General features: G+C 39.5%; 2 protein-coding genes across 3 annotated transcripts in view; both read right to left on the bottom strand.

Annotated features, from left to right (window-relative positions):
- The window catches only part of LOC107583197 (cysteine protease ATG4D-like), a 13050-nt gene extending 8238 nt beyond the window's left edge, over nt 1-4812 (bottom strand). Inside the window, exons 1-4 of the mRNA XM_016269330.1 lie at nt 4505-4812; nt 1049-1285; nt 766-849; nt 447-620 (exon numbers count right to left, since the gene is read on the bottom strand). Of these exons, the coding sequence (XP_016124816.1) occupies nt 447-620; nt 766-849; nt 1049-1244 (454 nt within the window). The 5' untranslated portion in view covers nt 1245-1285; nt 4505-4812. The remainder of the gene's footprint in view (nt 1-446; nt 621-765; nt 850-1048; nt 1286-4504) is intronic.
- Nucleotides 4813-7267: 2455 nt separating this feature from the next.
- The window catches only part of LOC107583192 (microtubule-associated serine/threonine-protein kinase 1-like), a 68665-nt gene continuing 51864 nt past the window's right edge, over nt 7268-24068 (bottom strand). For both annotated transcript variants that reach the window (XM_016269320.1, XM_016269321.1), the window contains 18 exons: nt 22588-22720; nt 21520-21587; nt 21147-21220; nt 20838-21046; nt 20593-20731; nt 19466-19598; nt 19222-19387; nt 18872-18973; nt 15148-15270; nt 14145-14254; nt 13305-13465; nt 12936-13195; nt 12606-12848; nt 12266-12495; nt 12027-12149; nt 11759-11892; nt 11473-11660; nt 7268-11366 (listed from right to left, as the gene is read on the bottom strand). In XM_016269320.1, the coding sequence (XP_016124806.1) occupies nt 9622-11366; nt 11473-11660; nt 11759-11892; nt 12027-12149; nt 12266-12495; nt 12606-12848; nt 12936-13195; nt 13305-13465; nt 14145-14254; nt 15148-15270; nt 18872-18973; nt 19222-19387; nt 19466-19598; nt 20593-20731; nt 20838-21046; nt 21147-21220; nt 21520-21587; nt 22588-22720 (4341 nt within the window). In that variant the 3' untranslated portion in view covers nt 7268-9621. The remainder of the gene's footprint in view (nt 11367-11472; nt 11661-11758; nt 11893-12026; nt 12150-12265; nt 12496-12605; nt 12849-12935; nt 13196-13304; nt 13466-14144; nt 14255-15147; nt 15271-18871; nt 18974-19221; nt 19388-19465; nt 19599-20592; nt 20732-20837; nt 21047-21146; nt 21221-21519; nt 21588-22587; nt 22721-24068) is intronic.

The raw sequence follows: 24068 nt of genomic DNA, 5'->3' as shown, positions 1-24068 counted from the left end.
CTGCTTTACCCCACATACACACAACCGGAAGCAGCGGAAGTGGTCGACTGTGGCATAATAAAAGCTCCGCTGCTTTCCAGCCGTGTGTCGCACTCGTTCAGCGGCCTCGTTTCGCTTTGACGGCTTTCAGCCTCACCCTGCTTCATTCTACTACGTTAATAAATCATTAGCTCATCCATGAACATGATTTCTAACCGAGTCCCGTCGGATTGCTTCGGCTGTGGGGATGAAGATGACAACTCCCATGATTCCACACTCAGTCACAGCGTCATCAAACTATGCCATTGTTTCTTTGTTTGTTTTGAATACGCGCCCTCTAGCGGCGAAAACGTACATATTGTGCCTTTAAGCAGGTTTTAGGCATTCTGCTTTGCATCATTAACATATTGCTTTATAATCTGCATTTAATTTACATGCAAATAAACAAATGGGACAGTAGATCAGACCTGGAGGCATGAGGTGCTGCAGTAACCCCTGCGCCAGCAGCATTTGTCCGCTGCGCAGCATGCAGCCCCAGCCGCAGTCTGTGGTCAGACTGGATCCCTCCAGCTGAGGAAACTCCCTTCTGTAGGTGAGCCACACACACGACACGAACGCCTGCCGGAAACGATCCACCTCATCTGGGAATGAGATGCAAAAGAATACAACCTTTAACATTTGTATACGATTCATTCTCTAGTTTAAAATGCAGAGACTAAAAATGTGGCATTCGTAGGTTAAGTTGACTCAACCAGTGGCGGCTCTCAGGCAGATCACATAACGCACCTTCACTATTGAACAGATAGGACTGACCCAGGAGGATCAGAGGGGAGATCTTGTTGAAGGTAGTTTTGGATTTAACGGTCCAGCCTGGGAAAATTAAGACAGGAACTCACTGAGATACAGTCAGTGATATTTGTTGTGGTCATTTGCGAACATGTGCCTCTACATCTGACTTCAAAAATAGCCTGAGAAAAAAGGAACTAAGCATTTGTGGCATTATTTGGTGTCAGTCATAGAAACCAGTTCGCAAACCGTAACAATCCCATTAATATGCTTGAAAACTAACCATATTTTACATTGTTCCAGGCGGACATGAACTTGGCTTTCAGGCGATCCACTTCATCGGGCTCTCCGGAGCCTTCTCTGATGCCGTCAGGCGCTGAGCCGTGGCCGTTGTGGCGTCTGGACTGCGCTGAGGGCCTGTCCTCATGAGTGCCGCCGCCCACTATGTACTGAACGCCACTGGGAGACACCGAGTTCATGGTTCAGGCTGGATACAGCAGCATTACAGAAGAACTTCAGCCTGAAACAGAGAGACAGAAAGAGAAAATATGGTATGAGAGGTTCCTTTAATTTCTTGGTACATTTTTGATGTCATGAGCAATTGGTAGTTCTTTGACCTTCTGAAATAAAACAGCTGTGATTTTCAGAACTCAAAACCTTCCTCAGTCCAAAAAAAGCTGCCAAAAATGTCTCATTCTGAATATGAAATCAGATTTCTGACATCAGAAACACTGAAGCATTAACATGTGACACCCACATTTACATAATTAATGATGCCTATTCAGTGTCACGGTGAAGTTATATTGAGAAAACAGATTAGATACTAGAGATGCTTAAAATACTGCTACCATATTAGTTATTGGAGATTTTTTAATTTATTGATATCAGTCGACTATGGATATTTAATTGTGCATGCTCATTTCTTCATTTAGATGAGCTTTGTCATAATTTAACGCTCACTTAAAAGTAATATTTAAAACATTAATTTAATAACACAACAACAACAACAACAATAAAAATAATAATACATATTTAATGAATATCAATTATATTTATTTGTACATTTTTAAGTAGAGAAGCCTAAATTAACTTTTTTTTTTTTACAAATTAATTTAATAAAAAAAAAATTTTTTGTACCATTAGAATACCATGGTATTCTCTGATGAATATTTCAGCACGATGTACAGGATTCCCACAACTTTTGATCAATGATTTTTCTAGGACTTTCCAAGTAATTTCCAGTCATCCAGATTACTAGAATTGTATAATTCCAGGGATTTTTTATTTTTATAATCATTTTAGAGATTGACTCACACAAAGTAATTTATAAATTATTTTAGAGCTTATCACAGTCAAACAGAAAAATATATACAGACCAACACAACTGTTCAAAGGTTTGGGGTAGGTACTAGGTAGGATTTTTTTTGGTAATGTTTTTGAAAAAAAAAACATTTTTTATTCAACATTTTTTATTTCTTATTCTCATCAAGGCTGCATTTATTTGAGCAAAATATAGTAAAAACAGTAATATTTTGAATTATTATTACAATTTCAAATAACTTTTCTATTTGATTTAAAAAAAAACACAAAGTAATTTATAAATTATTTTAGAGCTTATCACAGTCAAACAGAAAAATATATACAGACCAACACAACTGTTCAAAGGTTTGGGGTAGGTACTAGGTAGGATTTTTTTTGGTAATGTTTTTGAAAAAAAAACATTTTTTATTCAACATTTTTTATTTCTTATTCTCATCAAGGCTGCATTTATTTGAGCAAAATATAGTAAAAACAGTAATATTTTGAATTATTATTACAATTTCAAATAACTTTTCTATTTGATTTAAAAAATATATATTTTCTGTGATGGCAAAGCTGAATTTAGTCCTCAAGAAACATTTCTTATTATTATCAATATTGAAATCAGTTAATGTTTTAGTAGAAACCGCAATATATTTTTTCAGGATTCTTTGATGAAAATAAAATTCAAAAGAACAGCATTTATTTGAAATTTAAATCGATTGTAACATTGTAAATGTCTTTCCTGTCACTTTTGATCAATTTAATGAGTTCCTGCTGAATAAAAGTATTAAATTTATTTATTTTTTTTAAATCTTGACGTTTGAATGGTAGTGTATATATATATATATATATATTTTTTTTAAATGATTCATTTACATGATTTTTGCATGGCTTTTATTTATTTTTTTTAAATCTTGACGTTTGAATGGTAGTGTATATATATATATTTTTTTTTTTAAATGATTCATTTACATGATTTTTGCATGGCTAAAAAAAAAAAAATCACAATTTCACTAATATTTCCATGCTTTCCATGACTGTGGAAACTCTGCCTGTGATTACCAACATGAATATACAAATCCAACTCAATACAATAAAAGAGTTACGGTACTTTATAGAAGCATCAAAGAAGTCACAACTTTAATTACTCACTATAACGTGACACCACAATACACACCTTTCAATCTAGAAAACATTCCACCTGTGTGTTACGCAAACAAACAAGCTGTGTGTGTGAGAAAGAGCCTGTCACATGAGCCCTGACTGAGGACAGGTGTGGCGGCTGACAGCCACAAGAGTTCAAGCACACTTTACAGTGTGTCATTTCCTTATTCTCTCAAGGAGGTTTGAGCTTACAGTCTAACGAAGGGAAATAAGACAATGTCACCAGTTCACGATGACAGTCAACGTCATTTCCCAATAATGCAAAATCTATCAAATTTCCACTTCATTCTAGTACACTTGCCTGCTTGGGGAAAGTGGATGCATGTGAATTTTAGACCATGTGACCACTGAGTGCTCAGCAGAAAAAGTGAACACCCAGGTCATCACAATGGCTTCATTCAGAACAGCATACTACATTTATACTAGGTTACTGGCATGATAATAGTGTGTGAATTCTCTGTTTGCACAGAATCCTTGCATAAACTATTACATATGTCAAAATGTGTTTCCCACAATGCAGTGCATGTCCTGTCCTACTATGAACAACAATCAATTTTGGCATTTTACAAAAAATTGGAAAAAAAAAAAAAACACTTTCAAAACAATTCAACATGCAACTTCTTGAGGTCACCACTGTAGAAAAGACTAGGCAGTATAAGTATATAATGCACATATTGCTCATAATGCAATACGAAGTACACTAGTATATCATTATAAACACAGCCTAAAAGAGGAAAATCCAGTTTACTGTAGATAATTGTCAAATAATAATGTCATTGGAAATAAGTCATTCATATTAGTGTCCTGTCCTACTATGAACAACAATCAATTTTGGCATTTTACAAAAAATTGGAAAAAAAAAAAAAACACTTTCAAAACAATTCAACATGCAACTTCTTGAGGTCACCACTGTAGAAAAGACTAGGCAGTATAAGTATATAATGCACATATTGCTCATAATGCAATACGAAGTACACTAGTATATCATTATAAACACAGCCTAAAAGAGGAAAATCCAGTTTACTGTAGATAATATTCAAATAATAATGTCATTGGAAATAAGTCATTCATATTAGTACGGAACAATCGCCTACTTTTAGTCATGATACAGCTTTTAATGCCCTAAAATGACCCAGCTCATTGTGAATCTTTATAAGGTTTGTGTGGTTTGTGTGGAATATTTTCAAATCAAGTGTGAAGACAGATATCATGTATCCAGGCAGTACGACTCTAACGCGCTTCAGAAGTCATTTTAAGCAGCTAGAGGCGTTACCTTCACGTTAGACCCGGCATGTTTGATGTTCCGGGTATTTTCCTACTTCTGCTATAAATAGGCAGCGTCGTCCAGTCAGTGTGGGGCTGCTCGACCGCTTGTCTGGATGTCTTGGCAAGGACGACCGCTGTGTGAAACCGAGCTCAGGCCTCCTCAGGCGCCGTCATCCTGGCGAGTATCCATTAAAGCTGCAGTCATGAGTTTCTGCGTCTTTACAATCTCGCGCGGCTCCCGAGCCGTCTGTCAGCTGAGACGAAGAGTGCATTAAACAGCGATTAAACCAGTATGCAGCCACTTCCTGTTGTCGTTGCGGATACACACCCTCGACCCGCCCACCGAGCGACGTGATTGGTCAGGTTTGACAGTTGCCGTTTAATGATTGGACAATCTACTACACGTACGAGACACTGTAGTCAATTAATTATAAATTATTTTATTTATTTATTTAATTGATCAAATATGTACATACAAGATGAATATAAAGTAAAGCAATAGTCTGGGGTGTCAAAAGGAAATAATTAATTTAGGTATTTATTTGGTTAGTCAGATTTTACATTCATGAGGGGAAAACATGTCCACGCTCCAGTTTTTATAGACAAAGTTGTGTCAGACATTCACAATTACTAAGCAAGATGCCTTAATTTTAAACCTGATTGTAAAATATTCACTTCTGATTTACTTTTGTTTTACTCATCACTTCAAAAAAATCTCCTCTAATAAAAAAGCCTTAAAAACATCCAATCTTATAAAACGTTGTAACTTTTATGATTGTAAAATAATTGTATATTTGTTTACCTTTTAATTGTTTTTGTATCCCCCTTGTGTTTATGCATATGTTTATGTTCCTGTTCTAATAAAAAAATATATATATATTTAAAAAAATCACAATTACTAGTATAAATCAAGGTCATGGTAGCGTTATGCTTTGTTTGCAGTTGAGTAGATTCTGCTTGCAAAGCACTAATAGCATCATTGTGATCATGATAACAGTATCAGCCTAGTTTTTGTATTTGCAAAAGGTCAGTTTGAGTAGCGTTAACTAATAATCCATAACTGTGATAAGGGAGGTCAAAAGCTCTGTGACCAAAAGTCTATAACTATGTTGACTTGACTAAGAATCTAGCAATACCTTAATAAAAAATGAAAACCCTAGCAACTCAAACTAAGGTTCTGGTTCACTGTTCAACGTTTGTCTTGAACTTTCTAGTTCAAGTTTAGTAGGCTATTCTCCAAAGCAAATAAAAGAAGCATGACATTTTATACAATATCTCTTTATTAATAGATTACACACACTGCACCTCAGTTAATGGATCGATTGACACTTGCTGTAAATAAAAGTGATGTACAGAGCCAAATAAATAGAATAAATTAACAAATTCATGTACAAAATGCCACATTACAGGTGATACAAGACTGAGATACTCTTCATTTCTCCTATGTAGGACATTCATATTAGAACGGAATATCTTTATGTCTTTATTTACCTCTATGTACAGTATTGTACAGAATTTTGGACAGTTTGATAAAACAACAAAGAACGTATAAAAAAATGACATGAAATAAAGTGCATTCTCAAAAGATCACATTTTATAGGAAATGACATTAAAACCAGAAATTTCTCAAATATGGCCACATAAACACAAACACACAAGAATATAATCTGACACATAGGAGTGGATAACAAACTTTTAATATGTGTGGATTCTTGTTTTCAGTTCACTCTGTGAATCTATTCTGCAGTGTACATCCAATCATTCAGAACTGAATAAGACACAGGGCTTTACAGTACAGATTAAGCGATCATTATAAAACATTAGTCTCATATTCGATCAGCTATAACAGTCACATGGTATAAAGTGGAAACATTCAGGCCAGTGAAGTGTTAGTTGCCTTTAACCACAACTGAGAATTCCTGCACGGGAAAGGGCCGAATATGAAAATAATAATAATAATAATAATCTGAAAAGCAGTTTTCTGGTGTGTAACATCAGATATATTCACACATTCACCCAAAATCTTTACATTACTTTGTGCACATGTTGTCGTCACTTCTCCATTTCACTGATGCATCCAAATAACTCTCTGATATACTCTGTGTTGAGTTTCTATATAATATAATAAATGCTTTAATAGATATAAAGAAATCTTCACTAACACTGAGACCAGATATGAAACAGCAAAAGATATTTGAGATGAGAGCTGATGAGAAATAAACAACGTCAGAATACATTTATGGAAGTATTAATAGATATCTATCATCTATCCAAAGGTATCATCATCCTACAGTAATTCAATACCTCTGTACGGTACTATGAAATACAAATACATAAAGCACTCTTGGTTTCGTCACTGATTGCAACTCCTACTACTATTATCACTGTAAATATAAGATGTAAGTGATGTAACACTATAGTGACAGTGTTCCTGTTAGCCATCAGATGGCAGCATAACTTCATCTATTCCAGCCACACCGCAACTCACCATCATCATCATCATCATCATCATCTCCATGGTATATTTGTATTACAACTAGCAATATGTTCATTTAATCAAAAATAATAATGTCCTTAGTTCTATATTATTATTAAATAATTAAGTGTCGAAATCTGATAAATGACTGAAAATGTCTAGAAGACACTCACTCACTCACTCACACACACACACACACACACACACACACACACACACACACACACACTCACACACACACACACACACACACACACACACACACACACACTCACTCACTCACTCACACACACACACACTCTCACACACACACACTCACTCACTCACTAGTTTTGCTCTTGCAGATTCTTTTGAAAAAACAAACCTTTTTTAGTCTGTCTTCTGATTTTTTTTACATATTATAAACTTGATAATACTAAGGAAAATTTTATTTATACTAATTAGTTTATTATTGTTTTATACCATTTCTTTACTATGTTTCACTACTAATACCACGGATAAACTTTGGTTACTGTAGTAAAACCACTCTTTATCTTCACAACTGTTTCCTATTGATGTTTCATTGGAAATGGCAAAAGAACAAACACTGCAAAAAAGCATCAGTCATCCCTACAAACATTTGTTTTGCATAAGCTTAAGTGAAAACAGAGTTAATTTAGTAACAAATGTTTAGTGATATTTTCGTTGCATGTTAGTGAACAACATTCAGACCACACAAAGAAACGCCAACAGACGGCAGGCTACACCGGCTCCAAGTTGCCATGACAACAGTGACATTTACTGATGCTTGAGTAACTATAGAATATATTTACCATAGAATCCTCTTTCACTAAGCAGATTCCAACTACCATCATTCATTTGCTGATCCAACAATTTCTGTAATCAAGACCTGTGTTATATGACAAGACGATACTCATGTCCTTCAAATTTGTTGATATGTATTTAGCACTTAAGGTTTTTAGTTTATAATCTCACTTTCAATAGTCATGCTCCAGAAAACATAGCCAGTGCCTTGCAAAGATGTTCAAACCCTTAACCACTTCTCTCATTTTACTGATTTACAAAAATGCATTAGCATTCATTTCAATACACAGCCTCTTTTGAATGAATAATGTCAATGCTCTCTTTGCAGCCAGATGGTGTAGTTATGGCATCTAACATCAGGGGCTAACTGGGCCATGCTAACCAGCCAAACTTTGACCCCTTGCTTTAACCGACTGCAAACCCCCATGGCTGAAGAATTATAATTCAGGTAGCGAATATGAGACTTGAGTGCTAGAGTCACAGTGAGGTCAACGATCCCTTTCAAGGAGAATTCAGTAGCACAGAATAGAGTAAAGATGCACCAGTCCATGTCAGGAGCTGTGCATTACATTGACCTACTTTTGAGTATGAATCAAATCTGCCAGTAAACTGTAAATTTACAGAGACACTGTAAGGCTAGAAACACACTCTAGGCAAGTATGCAAACATAGAGGCACCTGCGTGTCAATGCATACTAAGGTACTTATTCTTCTATGGTCAGATCAATGATTGTCTTGGAGGAACATCATTGCCTTTTTAGTTTAGTTAGTCTGATTTGAGAATAAATAGCAAAATTTAGCTACAAGATGCTAAATTTATGATACCATTTATTATATTGGTGATTTGACAAGTTATTTCAATGTAAGCTTTGAATATTTTAGTCTTTCCCCATTCAAAACTGGCCACCAAATGCACCACCTTGCTGTAAATGGACTGATATTTACCTCAGAAGGCATCAATCAGCAAAATCGACAAAATGTCAACCTTAATTCAGTATGATGAGAGACTTAGTTAAGAGAGAATTTTATAAGGGGAATGAATCTATGGTTTAGGCAGTAAACTAAAGCAGTATGCAGTATGCATATGCGCTAGCCACTAATGCAGTGGCAGCATTTCACAGAACCATAAGGTATGGCATTGGCCTCGATTTGTTCCAGTCTGTTCTTGGTCCGTCCTAAAGCCCTGGGGGGAGGTCCCCTCTCAGTTGAAATCGCGTTCCGGGGTCGTGGGGGGTCGCCTAGGGTATGGCAATGAACAACTGGGGTATGGCGACTGCCATACGGAAACGCTGCCCCTGCACTAATGGATATGCTAAACCTGATTATAAACTCCTGAATCATGTAACAAGCCAAAAACAAAACCCAGCAAAGGAAGCAATGTGTTCTTGATTACATTCTGTCTATGCCAAAAACTTGATATGCTGTTACCTTGAACAAATTATTTTCAGTTTAAGGAAATGAAGTGGTTGGTCAGCTTAGAAAAAGTAGTAACATTGTTTTGGTGTTCACAGTATTCAGCATTGCTTGATCTGTTAAAGCACTTTCAATTTTTTTTACCTTGTAGCACAAGCACCACAAAACATGCACCAATTCATCTCCTCATACACAAACACCCAACACACATTCTAATATAATACATCTATAATCTTTTTCTGATGCAGCTCTGCATGTACACTAAATAACAGCCTTTAAAATAACCTTGGAGTTGTGGTCTTTGTTCAGCGTAATATGGTTTAGTGTCTTTTTTTCACTGGGTGGAATGTCCCTAAATATCTAAGTGCTCAAAAACATTGAATTCTGCTAAACCCTCAAAAAAAAGTATTTATTATTCCAACTAGCACAAGATCAAGAGCCATGCTTAGGAGTAATGACAGCCTTCACCTGCAGAGAGGTGCTAGTAGGACTCTGACTGACTCCTTTGGTGCTTGGTCTACTCCCAGAAGCAGGATCAGGTCTTCCTGGTGCACAAGCCTTGGTGACCTCCAATGATTTGGTGGTATCTTTGGCACTGGGTCCCTCCTGAGTTCCACCTCTAACAGGCCCTATAGATTTCCCTGTGTTTGTCAACTGTGTAGCCAAACCAGATTTTTCACCAGGAGACTGAAGTTGAGTTTTGGGCAGATCAGGAGGAACTCCAGTTGGAGAAGGAGTGGGAGATGGAGAGTGTTCCTCAACAACTTCCAAGAGACATTTGTCCTCCCAATCCAATGTTCCCCGGTAGCAGCCGACCGGAGCTAAGCCCTTGTCCTGCCTAAGTTTTCCCAAAGCAGAGCACTGCACCTGGGGTGGGTGGGATGGGACAACCCCTTTGGATGGAGCAGTTCTTGCCCTGACATCTAAAGTTCTGGTATGGGAATCTAATATGCTCTTTTTGAGACACTCTCCATCACCTGGTCCCTTACTTGCTTTGGTTATCTCTGTGCTTGTTGTCTTCCCAGGATCACTGCATGGCATACTTGGCTTGACTGAAGTTGAAGTCTTCCCAAAATCTGATTTCACCTCTTTCTTCCCAGTACCCTTTCCCCCTTCTTTCTCCAACAAGTCTTTGTTGATAACACCTGATGTACTCACAGAGCATGAAGGCTTAGTGGTTCCTAATGCCTGTCTTTGGACATCTTTTGTAAGACTTCCTTGGTCATAATTTCCCATTTCCTTAATGAAACTTGGATCTGTTGTTTTGGCAGACGGGGAAGATGTTGTGGTCAGGGGCGATGGAATAGAGGCAACTACACTAGGTTTGGACTCTGATGCTACCGGAGGCTGCCAAGTCTGAGGCTTGGCTAGGCAACTTTCCTGTAGTGTAGATGGGGGCCGCGGAGATGCTTCAACACTTGGAGATTTCTTACTTCCAGGTGGAGTAATGCCACCAGAAGGGAGCGTCTCTTTGACTGCCCCTGGTTTAGCCTCACTAACTTGACTTGATTCACCAGTCCTCTCCTTGTCTCGATCCCTTTCTCTCCCGGCAAGCAAAGCATCTCTACTCAAAGGTGACTCCTGCCTGCCCAGCTTCCGGACCGGCTTCAGAACGCCCTTTTCAGGCGGTGACGGTTGAGTGGGTGAAGGAGAAGTTGTTGGAGCAGATGACAGATTCTCACCCTCAATTTCCACCAAACTCTGGAGGCCAAGCTCACAGTGGAAACCATCCTTACGAAAATCTGAATGTCCAACCTCCAAACTGTGCTTCCTCATCACGCCAATCCCACCTTTCTTCTCGGATGAAGATGAAAGCGGTGACCCGAGTTTCTCTGCTGACTGCACTCTTTTGAGTAGCGGTGATCTGGGTGGCTCGGCACTCTTGGGTCTAGGCCTTATGATTGGTGGGGATGAGTGTAGTTTGACAGGAAAGGTTTGGGTGGTGTTGGAGCTTCCGACTGTGTGCCCAGGCAAAGGAGGTGGTGAGGACTGAGTTGGGGATGGTGTATGAGCCAATGGAGACAAAGGAATGTTGCCCGCTGACTTGCAGCGGGCTGAACGGTATTGGCGGTGTAGTTTGGGGGAAAGTCCATGCAGGGAGCTGGGTCTCATATGCTGGGTTGTTGCGGGGGAATTTGGGGTACTGGAGGCAGGAGAACTGCTCTGGGAGGAGGCACCTGGGTCAAGAATATCAACAGGCAATTGAAATGAATGTATACATTAAACCTTTTAAGTTGTTGGGTTTTACCTTTGATATCACAACATATGCTTTGATCTACTCACCAAGGTGGGATGACTCAGGGGTTGAGCGGTAGCTCTGGGTAGGGGAGTGACCGGACAGGCTGTGTGTCGGAGAGCCAGGAAGACTATCGCTGGACGACAGGGACCGGTTCAGAGATGACAAACTACGGCTCGTATGCAGCAGGTTGGATTGCTTAGTTATTTTGCGGAACAAAGACCCGCGCCTCTTACTGTGAATGATCATGGAAGAAAAAGAGAGAAACAGACAGGGGTAAGAAAAAATATATTCTTTATATAGACAATCTTCACAACTGGAGGCACAATGTACCTCTCCTGTCCCTCTTTGACTGTCCTCTTACTGCGTCTAGCCATCTTGGACTTGTAACTGGACTTGCGTGCTGGTCCCACTTTAATGGACGTGTTTTCAAAAGGCGTTGTGGTCACAGTCACCTTGTTTCCACTCTGAACAAAGAAAAAGCAAAGAAAAAAATAGGACTGTTTGAATAGTTATATTTTCAGGTCATGTCTGTTATTACTTCTCTGTGTGGTCTAACTTACAATTTTTGCCTCGCTGATGAGAACATCTTGTGTCTCACCTTAAGTATAAGCTCTACCACCTCGGTATGAACCAATCCATGCACAGATTCACTATTGACATGAGTGATGAGGTCACCAGCACATAGTCCCGCCTCCTGAGCAGGACCTCCATCCTCCACATGCTGTGATTAGTTAAGGACAGAATTACTAATTGACCCAACATAGCTTCAACAAAACTATTGCTGCAAATCTGTTCTATACTCAATCAAACTTTTCTCATGTTGTATTGCTGTCTCACCCAGACTATGTGGTGCACACTGTAGATATCAGTGTCGCCCATGTAGACCCGAATGGCACGGAGTGTGAACCCATACTTTTTGCCAGAGCGGTGGATGGTAATTGGTGAACGAAGCACTGTTACTGTGGGGCAGTAATCACGGCTGGGAGAGGAGTCTCGTGATGAGGGGTTGGACGAGAGAGAGCGTGGGGACATTGGACTGGCCAATGGAGAGCTACCATGCTGCTCAACTAGATATTGATGAATCAATAATCAATATATTATAATTTTTTTGCACTTGGCATTATTTATATAACAATTGTATGATGACTTCTCCAAAGGAATGAAGGCTGAACTGTACCTCCGGGTATGATGACAGACAAAGCGGTGGCAGATGCAGATTTGATGACCTTGCTGCCGGGACGCGAGGTGCGTTTCTCCCCATCACTTGACAGCTGCTGGTGACGTGCTTGCCGAAGCACCAGATCTTTGGTCGCTCGCTGTCCGACGGTGTCACCCATGGCAACCACGTCCCTACCGACCACTGCTATGGCTCCTGGTATGGCCTGTGGTGCTGATATCTCACCTGGTCTCAGTGGCTTGTCTGCAAAATTTACATACACAGAAAATATGTCTATCTGAAACTCTACAGTCTATAATTAAAAAAAACTCTACAGTCTTTTCCACTTACCTGCCCCTTTACTGGCTGACATCACTTCCTTTCCAGCATTCCTCTGTTCATTGGCACTGGGCGATGATGGAGCAGTGGTTCCCTCTACTAATGATCCCGGGGCTTTAGCAGCACCCTGTTTTTCTGAGAGCTCCCCATCACCCTCTTGAGGAGTGGCAAACCGGTGAGTGTCCATTAGGGCTGAAAAACGACGCCGGGCACCCATCGGAGGACTGTAATCTCCCTCCATATACAGAGACTCAGAGCATGATAGACGCTTCCTGTGAAAAAAAAAAAAAAAAAAAGAATGTTAAAATACAGTAAATTTGATAGAATATCTTCATATGCAGTGATATACAATTATATTCAATTTAACTCTTTCAAACATACATCTCAGGTGAGCCTGTCCTCCAGCTCTTGTCCCTCATAGTGAAGCTTCCCAGACTCTCCCGCTTGGCCATCTTGTCATCACGGCGACCTCTGTGCTCTCGACGGGTAACTACAGGGGTCTTCTGCTCCAGCTGGGACAGGTGCTCCATGCTGCTATACACCTGAAAGACAGAACAAAAGCTGTTTCGGTTACTCATCGCAGAAATGTTTCTTCAGCAGCAAATCATCATATCAGAATGATTTCTGAAGGATCATGTGACACTGAAGACTGGAGTGATGATGTTGAAAATTCAGCTTTGCATCACAGGAATAAACTACATTTGAAAATATATTCAAATAGAACAAAATATTTAAAATTGTAATTATATTTCATAATATTGATGTTTTACAGTATTTTTGATGAAATAAATACAGACTTGTTGAGCATAAGACACTTCTGTCAATAAGATAAAAAAATCTTTGATCTGACTTTGAACAGTGATGTACAGTATATGATACTTTATGGTGGCTTTTTTGTTATTTTGGTGCTTGAAATCACTTGAAATATATAATCCAAGGTCTTTGCTCAGCTAGTGGTCTTGAAGAGGGTTGCACGTCTATGCAAAAATATATATATATATATTAAAAAAAACATTCACTGCAGTTAAAATTGTGACAATTATGCTTGGTCTCCCCTAAAAGGAATCAGAGGATGCAATGTGACCTTGATGGATCATTAAAAATTAAATAAGAAGAAAGATAAAGAAGAAAGATTAGTGTTAATGTGTCTGTTTACACATTCAAGGGTGCTTCTGAGAAAAGAAAGCATGAAAAATGAATGCAGCCATGTGTCAGAATGACCTTGCTGAAGCGCGGCGAGCAGGAGGAGAACTGTCTTATCTCTACTGGCTCATCGTCGTTGGTGTCGTCCTCGTCATAGGAGTTGATGTGCCGATAACGCTCGGACCGCGCTGAAACAGAGGGAGTGTGAGATGATGATGAGAGATAGAGAGATGGCGATCAAGGGCAGACTCAAAAACAAGTGTGAGAGTGTCCTTACTGTCGAAATAGCTGGTGTCCTCCTCAGACTCTAGATGAGGGATAAACTCGGCCTTCTGTCGGAGTAAACCATTCCAGTCCAATCCCAAGAAAAACCAGTGCTGCTTCACTTCAAACGCACCACCTGTTCACAAGTGTCAAGAGAAGTACATTTATAGACAAACAGATAAACACGCAATCCTGGTAAGATAAGGTGTTATGGCCATGAATTGTGATGCAAAAACTGGTTTACGCAAATCTGACTTGCTTTCTTTTTTTCCAGAACTATCCTAATATGCTAAAAATGCGTTCAAGCAACGGTTTTACATACAGTTAAAATCGGTGTAAAGCAATATTAAATATGTGTTCCGAGTTTGTCACACCACAGAAAAATGTGTTATTATCAAAATATTGAAAAAAATAAGCAGTATTCTCTGCTCTCAAACGATGGGGGCATGTCCGCTGTCAGTGCTGAAACCACGCCCACTCGCAGGAAAGCTGCCATCTCTCTCAACTGTCAAATACCGCTACAACCTGAATGAATGTTCCTTCTAGCAGCTTAATTAAAATATGGAGACTGTTTTGTAAATTATCGCAACCAGGTAATATGCATTAATGTGACGAAGGCATAGCTAGCTAGCAAACTGTGGGCTGTAGTAACTAACAGTAATGACAGTAACTGATGCTAATGTCGTCCTCGTCATAGGAGTTGATGTGCCGATAACGCTCGGACCGCGCTGAAACAGAGGGAGTGTGAGATGATGATGAGAGATAGAGAGATGGCGATCAAGGGCAGACTCAAAAACAAGTGTGAGAGTGTCCTTACTGTCGAAATAGCTGGTGTCCTCCTCAGACTCTAGATGAGGGATAAACTCGGCCTTCTGTCGGAGTAAACCATTCCAGTCCAATCCCAAGAAAAACCAGTGCTGCTTCACTTCAAACGCACCACCTGTTCACAAGTGTCAAGAGAAGTACATTTATAGACAAACAGATAAACACGCAATCCTGGTAAGATAAGGTGTTATGGCCATGAATTGTGATGCAAAAACTGGTTTACGCAAATCTGACTTGCTTTCTTTTTTTCCAGAACTATCCTAATATGCTAAAAATGCGTTCAAGCAACGGTTTTACATACAGTTAAAATCGGTGTAAAGCAATATTAAATATGTGTTCCAAGTTTGTCACACCACAGAAAAATGTGTTATTATCAAAATATTGAAAAAAATAAGCAGTATTCTCTGCTCTCAAACGATGGGGGCATGTCCGCTGTCAGTGCTGAAACCACATCCACTCGCAGGAAAGCTGCCATCTCTCTCAACTGTCAAATACCGCTACAACCTGAATGAATGTTCCTTCTAGCAGCTTAATTAAAATATGGAGACTGTTTTGTAGATTATCGCAACCAGGTAATATGCATTAATGTGACGAAGGCATAGCTAGCTAGCAAACTGTGGGCTGTAGTAACTAACAGTAATGACAGTAACTGATGCTAATGCGCTCTAGTTATTAGGTGTGTTCGACTTGAAGCAGCGCTGTGCAGACCAAGCACACGTCAAGCACACAGGGAGGCAGGGAGTTTAGCCCCTCTGGGACCCCTGAAGTAGCAACACATGACGGCTCCACAGCTCTGGGCGGGGGTGCCATATCGAGCTGTTTGCTTGAGACAGCAGGTCCCTCCTGAGGGGGAGCCACCAACATCTTTTGGTTTATTCGGTTTATTCGGCCAGTTCGGGGCCGACACTCTCTCTTCCCTGATTTTGTATAACACCAGAGGCAAAATCTTCACCGGAGGGAACACATAAAGTCTGGCTCTAGGCCAGCACAATGTCAGAGTGTCCCCATCAGCGGGAAGTGAGACAGCGAAAAGAACAGCGGGCAGTGTGTGTTCTCGCCTGTTGTGAACAGATCCACCTCCAGGGCCCTGGAGCATACGCCGCCAAGCGGTTTATGTGCCACCTGCTCTGAGGCTCTGACCACAGGCCTGAAGCTGGCATGCCCTCACACACTGCTCCCCAGCCTGAGGTCGACGCATCTGTTGTAACCACAGTGTGTGCTGTCACTAGTCCCAAGGGAACCCCCTGGATGAACATTTCTGGGTCCCAACGTAAATTCGGCAAAAGGTATAGCCATTGGATGCTGTGAAGAAGCTGTTGTATCTTCTGGTGCATCTTTGACGATGGCAGCGTGAAGGAGAAGATTCGGAGGCAATTATCGCTCTCACCGCATTATATACTGCCCGCAGGCTTGTCAGTATTTGCATGGGATTTGCATATTTAGTGACAATTGTCCAGTTTATTGTACTGGCGTTATCCTATAAGGTTTCAGGATTTTCGGAGAAGGGGAGGTGTTCCCACTGCTAATGTTTCGCGATGTAGAGTGAACGCTCAAAAGGGAACAGCAACTTTCATTATCTGTGACAGTTGCCATCATATTGAACAACATGAGGCTGAGTAAATCATGACATAAGTTTCATTTTTGGGTGAACAATAATCTTTTGATCTTTTGTCAATAATCTTTTGATCAACAATGATCTTTTTTTTTATTAAAGAAATGAATCGTTTTATTCAGCAAGGATACATTAAACTGATCAAAAGTGACATTCAAAACATCTATAATGTTACAAAAGAATTATATTTTGAGTAAATGTAGTTATTTTGAACTTTGTATTCATTCAAGTATCCTGAAAAAATGTGTCACAGTTTCCTTAAAAATATTAAGCAGCACAACTGTTTGCAACATTAGTAATAAGAAATGTTTCTTGAGTAATATCAGCATGTTAGAATGATTTCTGAAGGATCATGTGACACTGAAGACTGGAGTAATGATGCTGAAAATTCAGCTTTGATTCACAAGAATAAATTACATTTTACAATATATTCAAATAGCAAGCAGTTATTTGAAATTGTAATATTATTTCATAAAATTACCTAAAAATACTAAAATAGTATTTTTGATCAAATAAATGCAGCCTTGACATTAATGCCATATCGAGCTGTTTGCTTGAGACAGCAGGTCCCTCCTGAGGGGGAGCCACCAACATCTTTTGGTTTATTCGGTTTATTCGGCCAGTTCGGGGCCGACACTCTCTCTTCCCTGATTTTGTATAACACCAGAGGCAAAATCTTCACCGGAGGGAACACATAAAGTCTGGCTCTAGGCCAGCACAATGTCAGAGTGTCCCCATCAGCGGGAAGTGAGACAGCGAAAAGAACAGCGGGCAGTGTGTGTTCTCGCCTGTTGTGAACAGATCCACCTCCAGGGCCCTGGAGCATACGCCGCCAAGCGGTTTATGTGCCACCTGCTCTGAGGCTCTGACCACAGGCCTGAAGCTGGCATGCCCTCACACACTGCTCCCCAGCCTGAGGTCGACGCATCTGTTGTAACCACAGTGTGTGCTGTCACTAGTCCCAAGGGAACCCCCTGGATGAACATTTCTGGGTCCCAACGCAAATTCGGCAAAAGGTATAGCCATTGGATGCTGTGAAGAAGCTGTTGTATCTTCTGGTGCATCTTTGACGATGGCAGCGTGAAGGAGAAGATTCGGAGGCAATTATCGCTCTCACCGCATTATATACTGCCCGCAGGCTTGTCAGTATTTGCATGGGATTTGCATATTTAGTGACAATTGTCCAGTTTATTGTACTGGCGTTATCCTATAAGGTTTCAGGATTTTCGGAGAAGGGGAGGTGTTCCCACTGCTAATGTTTCGCGATGTAGAGTGAACGCTCAAAAGGGAACAGCAACTTTCATTATCTGTGACAGTTGCCATCATATTGAACAACATGAGGCTGAGTAAATCATGACATAAGTTTCATTTTTGGGTGAACAATAATCTTTTGATCTTTTGTCAATAATCTTTTGATCAACAATGATCTTTTTTTTAATTAAAGAAATGAATCGTTTTATTCAGCAAGGATACATTAAACTGATCAAAAGTGACATTCAAAACATCTATAATGTTACAAAAGAATGATATTTTGAGTAAATGTAGTTATTTTGAACTTTGTATTCATTCAAGTATCCTGAAAAAATGTGTCACAGTTTCCTTAAAAATATTAAGCAGCACAACTGTTTGCAACATTAGTAATAAGAAATGTTTCTTGAGTAATATCAGCATGTTAGAATGATTTCTGAAGGATCATGTGACACTGAAGACTGGAGTAATGATGCTGAAAATTCAGCTTTGATTCACAAGAATAAATTACATTTTACAATATATTCAAATAGCAAGCAGTTATTTGAAATTGTAATATTATTTCATAAAATTACCTAAAAATACTAAAATAGTATTTTTGATCAAATAAATGCAGCCTTGACATTAAAAAATCTTACTGACCTAACACTTTTGAACAGTAATTCTAGAAACAAGAAAGAAATACATGAAATTCTACAAAAGAAGGAAATAATCCAATAGAAAGAAATAATCTGCACAGATGAATTGCTCACAATAAGACCAAGAATATGTATTAAAGTCATAGCGTCCAATCTGAATTCATGTCATCTTGACTTGCATAAGTGTGTGAAGGTGTGGTAAACTGGTGGATGTGTACCTGTGCCCAGTCGCACTAGTGGGTTGGTTTGCAGCAGGGCAGAAATCAGGCTCTGAGCTTCACTAGGCAGTGCCTCGTCTCCCTTAGGCCACTCAATATAATCTACACAAACACACACAGAGAAATCTGTTGGCAGCACTGAAGCCCTTCATCACATTTCGGTGTATGGAATTACAAAGCTTTGCTAGAAAAATGGAGCACTTTGGAAGAGGTTTCTGGAGGAAAATAATGTGTTTGCTTTTGCTCTAATCAACACCGCTGCTGCTAATATTAGCTCAGGTGTTGCTTTGAAGCTCCGATGTGCTGGGACATGAAGTGCGATCAGGATTCACCTCAAGATTCAGACTCACCTGTGATCACCTGACCAAAGAGCTCTTCAGTCGTGTCTCCAAAGAACGGCACGCAGCCCACTAGGAATTCGTAGAGGATGATACCCATGGCCCACCAGTCCACTGGTTTCCCATAGCCCTGCCTGAGAATGACCTCCGGGGCGATATACTCCGGTGTACCACACACCTGAGACAGAGAGACAATACCATCCTGTTTACACCTGGCATGTGAACTGATCACAAGAGGACAGGCCTGTTTCCTAACCTGTTTGTCCAGGAACTCCCTGGCGTCCTTCTCGATGTGTCCCTCGTACAGGTTAGTGGTGAGATTCATGAGCCCCATCTTTGACAAGCCAAAATCCGTCAGCTTAATGTGACCCATCGACGTGATCAACAGACTGTGAAGAAGAACCACGAGCCATGAGCGTTCGCTTCAAAAATAAATGACAAGATGAGATCTGTTTTACACCTTGTAATAGAGAGCAACAGTCGGTTTCCAAAAGTCAAAATCCCATTTATTTTCTCCATAGTGGAATGGATTTTTTAACGATAACTTATAAACCATTAAAGACAGACCTAGTCTGAACTACGAGTTAGTTAATAGATGATACAAGCTTTTGTTGAAGAAACCCCCCCTGCATTATTACAACAAATTTTTAAAATAGTCATAATCAACATCAGAATTCCTAATGAAAAACTACATTACCCATGATTCTGCAGAGAAATCTCCACCAATCAGAAGACTGAGAGAAGCACTATGATTGATGCTAGTCAGCTTTCTTATGCTCTCAAACATACTTAAATATTTGTGTATATATATATATATATATATATATATATATATATACACATACACACACACACATATATATACATATATATATATATGCATGCATATTTTCCATTCAACTTTACATACACAAATTCTTTAAATCAGTAGTTTTCTAATCTGTTGAAATCAATGATGTCATTTGCAGTGCTTTATGTGTTTGTAGTTATTTCACTTATGAAAGCCATTAAGCACATAGTCTTCTACTTTTGTTTTTTAGTCCGATTTTCAAATCATTTTTTTGTCTGAAATCAAAGTTTGTAAAGTGAACTTGTGATTCACCTTGTTGCTGGTTGGTTTGGTTTATGGCTTTTAACTAAAAAGAGGAAAAATACTTCAGCAACAAATGCTGCTGAATGAATGCACTCTATATAGTCAACTCTACATAGGATATTTGCGGGTTACATGTATGGTGGCATTATAATGAGTGAAGCATCTTTATACTTTTGGAAATGTGTAAAAGATGCTTTTGCAGTATAGTTTTTTTCTATATTGCACAGCACTTTGGATCAATATGTTGTTTTCAGTTGTGACCTCCACTCCAGCAGGGGGCGCTGACTTACTTGTCTGGTTTCAGGTCTCGGTGTACAATGCCATAATTATGAATGTACTCCAGCGCTAAAACTGTTTCAGCAAAGTACATCTGGGCCATTTCCACAGGAAGTGCTCCTATATTCTTTAGCAGCGTTGCACAGTCACCGCCTAAACAAAAAATAAAGTGTTTTTAATTGGCTGAATACTGAGTAAAATCTGAGTTGTGTGTAGTAATTAGGATTCATTCAACTGCTGAATGAGCGTAATGTCTTACCCTCCACATACTCCATAACCATACACAGGTGACGGCGCGTCTCAAAAGAGCAGAACATGCTGACCACGAAGGGGTTCTCGGCGAAGGTCAGGATGTCCCGCTCCACGAACGCCTGCTGGATCTGGTTCCGCAGGAGCAGGTTTTGTTTGTTGATCTTCTTCATAGCAAAGCGCTGCCGCGTCTCTCTGTGTCTGACTAAATACACAGCTCTACGATCCAAATGAGAGGGACAGATCTGTTTTATCCATATTTACACAATGGTTTAGAGTCATTTCAGAGTAATTTGAGAGTGAATAGCGATATGCTCACCCATACGCTCCGTTGCTGATGAGTTTGATAGTCTGGAAGTCTGATTCACAGGGCGGTTTGACTTTGAGCTTCCCCTGAAAGCCAGATAAAGGATTCAATGCAGGGGAAATAAATCAACTGGAGTATAATTTCACTTCCTGTGCCGTTTCATTTCTACCACTTTTATCCTGAATCCCAGCCGCTGCAGTTGTGCTTTTCCTTCATTAAAAATATGTTTCCATGTTAAAGAGTGAGAAAATTGCAGGTTTATATAACACATCTTGATCATTTTTTTCACCCCAAACTTTTTGTCTTACATAACTAGTAGGTAAAAGTTGCAATCTTTCGCAATCATCGCAAAACAATATAAACATGATTATATTAATACACTCACTTCAGCAGAGTCGTCCGTCTCCGGCGTGTGGGGTCCCTCGCTGTCATAACTCTCCAAATTCACCATTTCTGCATGCAAGAATCATGTTTGGTTAATAAATGTTACTATGCAATAAACATGTACTGGCTTTGAGGAATAAAATTACATAAATTAGTTGTTTTAGACGTTTGACATGTTTCTAGGCCAATTAATAACCTAAAATAGCCTAAAGATCCTAGTCAAATAAAGCTAATGAATATATACAGCATATATAATAATAATAATAATAATAATAATAATACACTACTGTTCGAATGTTTGCAGTCAGTAAGATTTTAAATTTTTATGAAAGACAAGATTTTGCTCAACAAGGCTGCATTTATTTGAAAAATACAGTAAAAACAGTAATATTGTAAAATATTATTACAATTTAAAATAACTGTTTTCTATTTGAATAAACTTTAAAATGTCACTTATTCCTGTGATGCAAAGCTGAATTTTCAGCATAATTACTCTAGTCTTCAGTGTCACATGATCCTTCAGAAATCATTCTTATATGCCATTAGCAGCACCAAACTGAATGGCAAACATAATGATTATGTTTCAAATGCTACATCAGTCTGCCATCAGTCAGTCAATGGCCTAAATGCTACTAATTAGGGCTAATGAGATGCTGAAACAGAGCACTGAGTCACATTGTTTATAGGGTGAAATGAACATAAAAACGTCTTACATATATCTGTAAATTAAGCTGAGATAGAAGAGAAAATTGTGCCTGAAAATTGTTTTGTTGTGTTTAGTTGTGCAGTGAGAGCTAGTAAGTGTATGTTTTTATAAAAAGCCCCATTACTCAGAGCCGGCTGCTGTTTGCCAGGTTCACAGCGGTGCTTACACATCTCCCTGTGTTCTTGGCAGGAATACAAACTTCCCACCGCCTGTGCACCACCTTAACCTGCTCGATAATCTCAACAATGTCTCTCAGTATGACCTACATTTCCCTTCCTCTCCCCAGCTTCTTCTACTTTTTTTCCCTCCAGAGACACACACGCTCACTGTGAGGATGTTCAGTCGTGTTCGTCTCTCTCTCACCTTCCAGAGGGTCTCTGGTCAGGCCGAGCTGGCTGATGATGTATCGCGGGATGTCTGCTTTCATTAGCTGGCCCTCTTTAGCGTGGTCTTCTGCTGCCTCCAGAAGGTGGTAGAACTCTTCGGGGTTAAACTCCTGAAGAAACATGGAAATATTGGCATTTTTGGTCAATTGCTGCATTCTGCACTCAATAAACTTCTGTTCAAGTTCAAGTTCATTTTATTTGCATAGCACATTTACAGCAGCCGCTAGGCTGACCAAAGTGCTTTACAGAAGAGAAATTTATAAAAACATACACAGAAAACAAGCCAAATAAAAATATGAACAACCCATTAAAAAATGACAGAATAACAGTAATCAATACACTAAGAAAAACAGATAGGTTTTTAGCAGGGACTTAAAGACAGGCAGAGAAGGGGCCATTCTAATTTCTAAAGGCAGGGTATTCCAAAGCCGTGGCCCTGCCACCGCAAATGCACGCTACCCTCTACGCTTAAGTCTAACATGTGGAACTACCAACAAAGCCTGGTCGCAAGATCTTAGGCTTCTAGATGGAGTGTATAAATGAAGAAGTTCAGAGAGGTAGACAGGAGCTAGGTAATGTAACGATTTAAAAACAAAGAGAAGAATTTTGAAGTCTATTCTCTGATGAACCAGTGTAGAGATCTGAGAATTGGAGTAATGTGTTCATGTTTGCGACACTTCAGAAGAAGTCTGGCCGCAGCGTTTTGGACTAGCTGAAGGCACGCAATTTGAGATTTAGATATACCGCAATATAAGGAATTGCAGTAATCTAGTCGAGATGTAACAAACGCATGAACAGCCATTTCTAGAGTTTTTGGAGTGAGAAAGTCTCTGATTTTAGACAGTAGACGAAGTTGATAAAAACTGGATCCGATAACGGAGGAGATATGTTTATCAAATTTTAAATGCTGCTCGACACCTGTGAAGATCTAAAAACAGATAAACTGTCCAAATCAGGGCGAATATACTGAGAATTCTCATTAGAACCACAAACAATTACTTCGGTCTTGTCTTCATTTAGGGAGAGAAAAGTTTGGGCGAGCCATAATTTAACCTCCTCTAAGCATTGCTGAAGAGAGGTAATCTCTGCGGAATTGTTTCTTTTGATTGGTAGATAGATTTGAGTATCATCTGCATAGAAATTAAAAGAGACATCATGTTTCCTTAGAATAGAGCCCAGAGGTAGCATGTAGAGAGAAAATAGAGAAGGAGCTAATACAGAGCCTTGCGGTAGGCCACAGGGGTGCATTGGAAGAGGTAAAATTACCCAGCTTCACTGAAAACTTTCTGTCAGATAGGTATGACTGAAACCAATTAAGAACGGTAGCTTTTAGACCCACCCAGGACTCTAGTCTGGATAATAGTGTGGAGTGGTCAACTGTATCAAAAGCGGCCGATAAATCCAAAAGAATAAGAACCACAGAGTCTCCAGAATCAGTGGAGAGATAAATATCGTTTA

Source organism: Sinocyclocheilus grahami, unplaced genomic scaffold (genome assembly GCF_001515645.1).
Source record: "Sinocyclocheilus grahami isolate Dianchi unplaced genomic scaffold, SAMN03320097.WGS_v1.1 scaffold51.1, whole genome shotgun sequence".
In the NCBI taxonomy this organism is placed as follows: Eukaryota; Metazoa; Chordata; class Actinopteri; order Cypriniformes; family Cyprinidae; genus Sinocyclocheilus; species Sinocyclocheilus grahami.
Note: the sequence above shows the minus strand (reverse complement) of the source record. Positions and strands in the feature narration are given on the sequence as shown.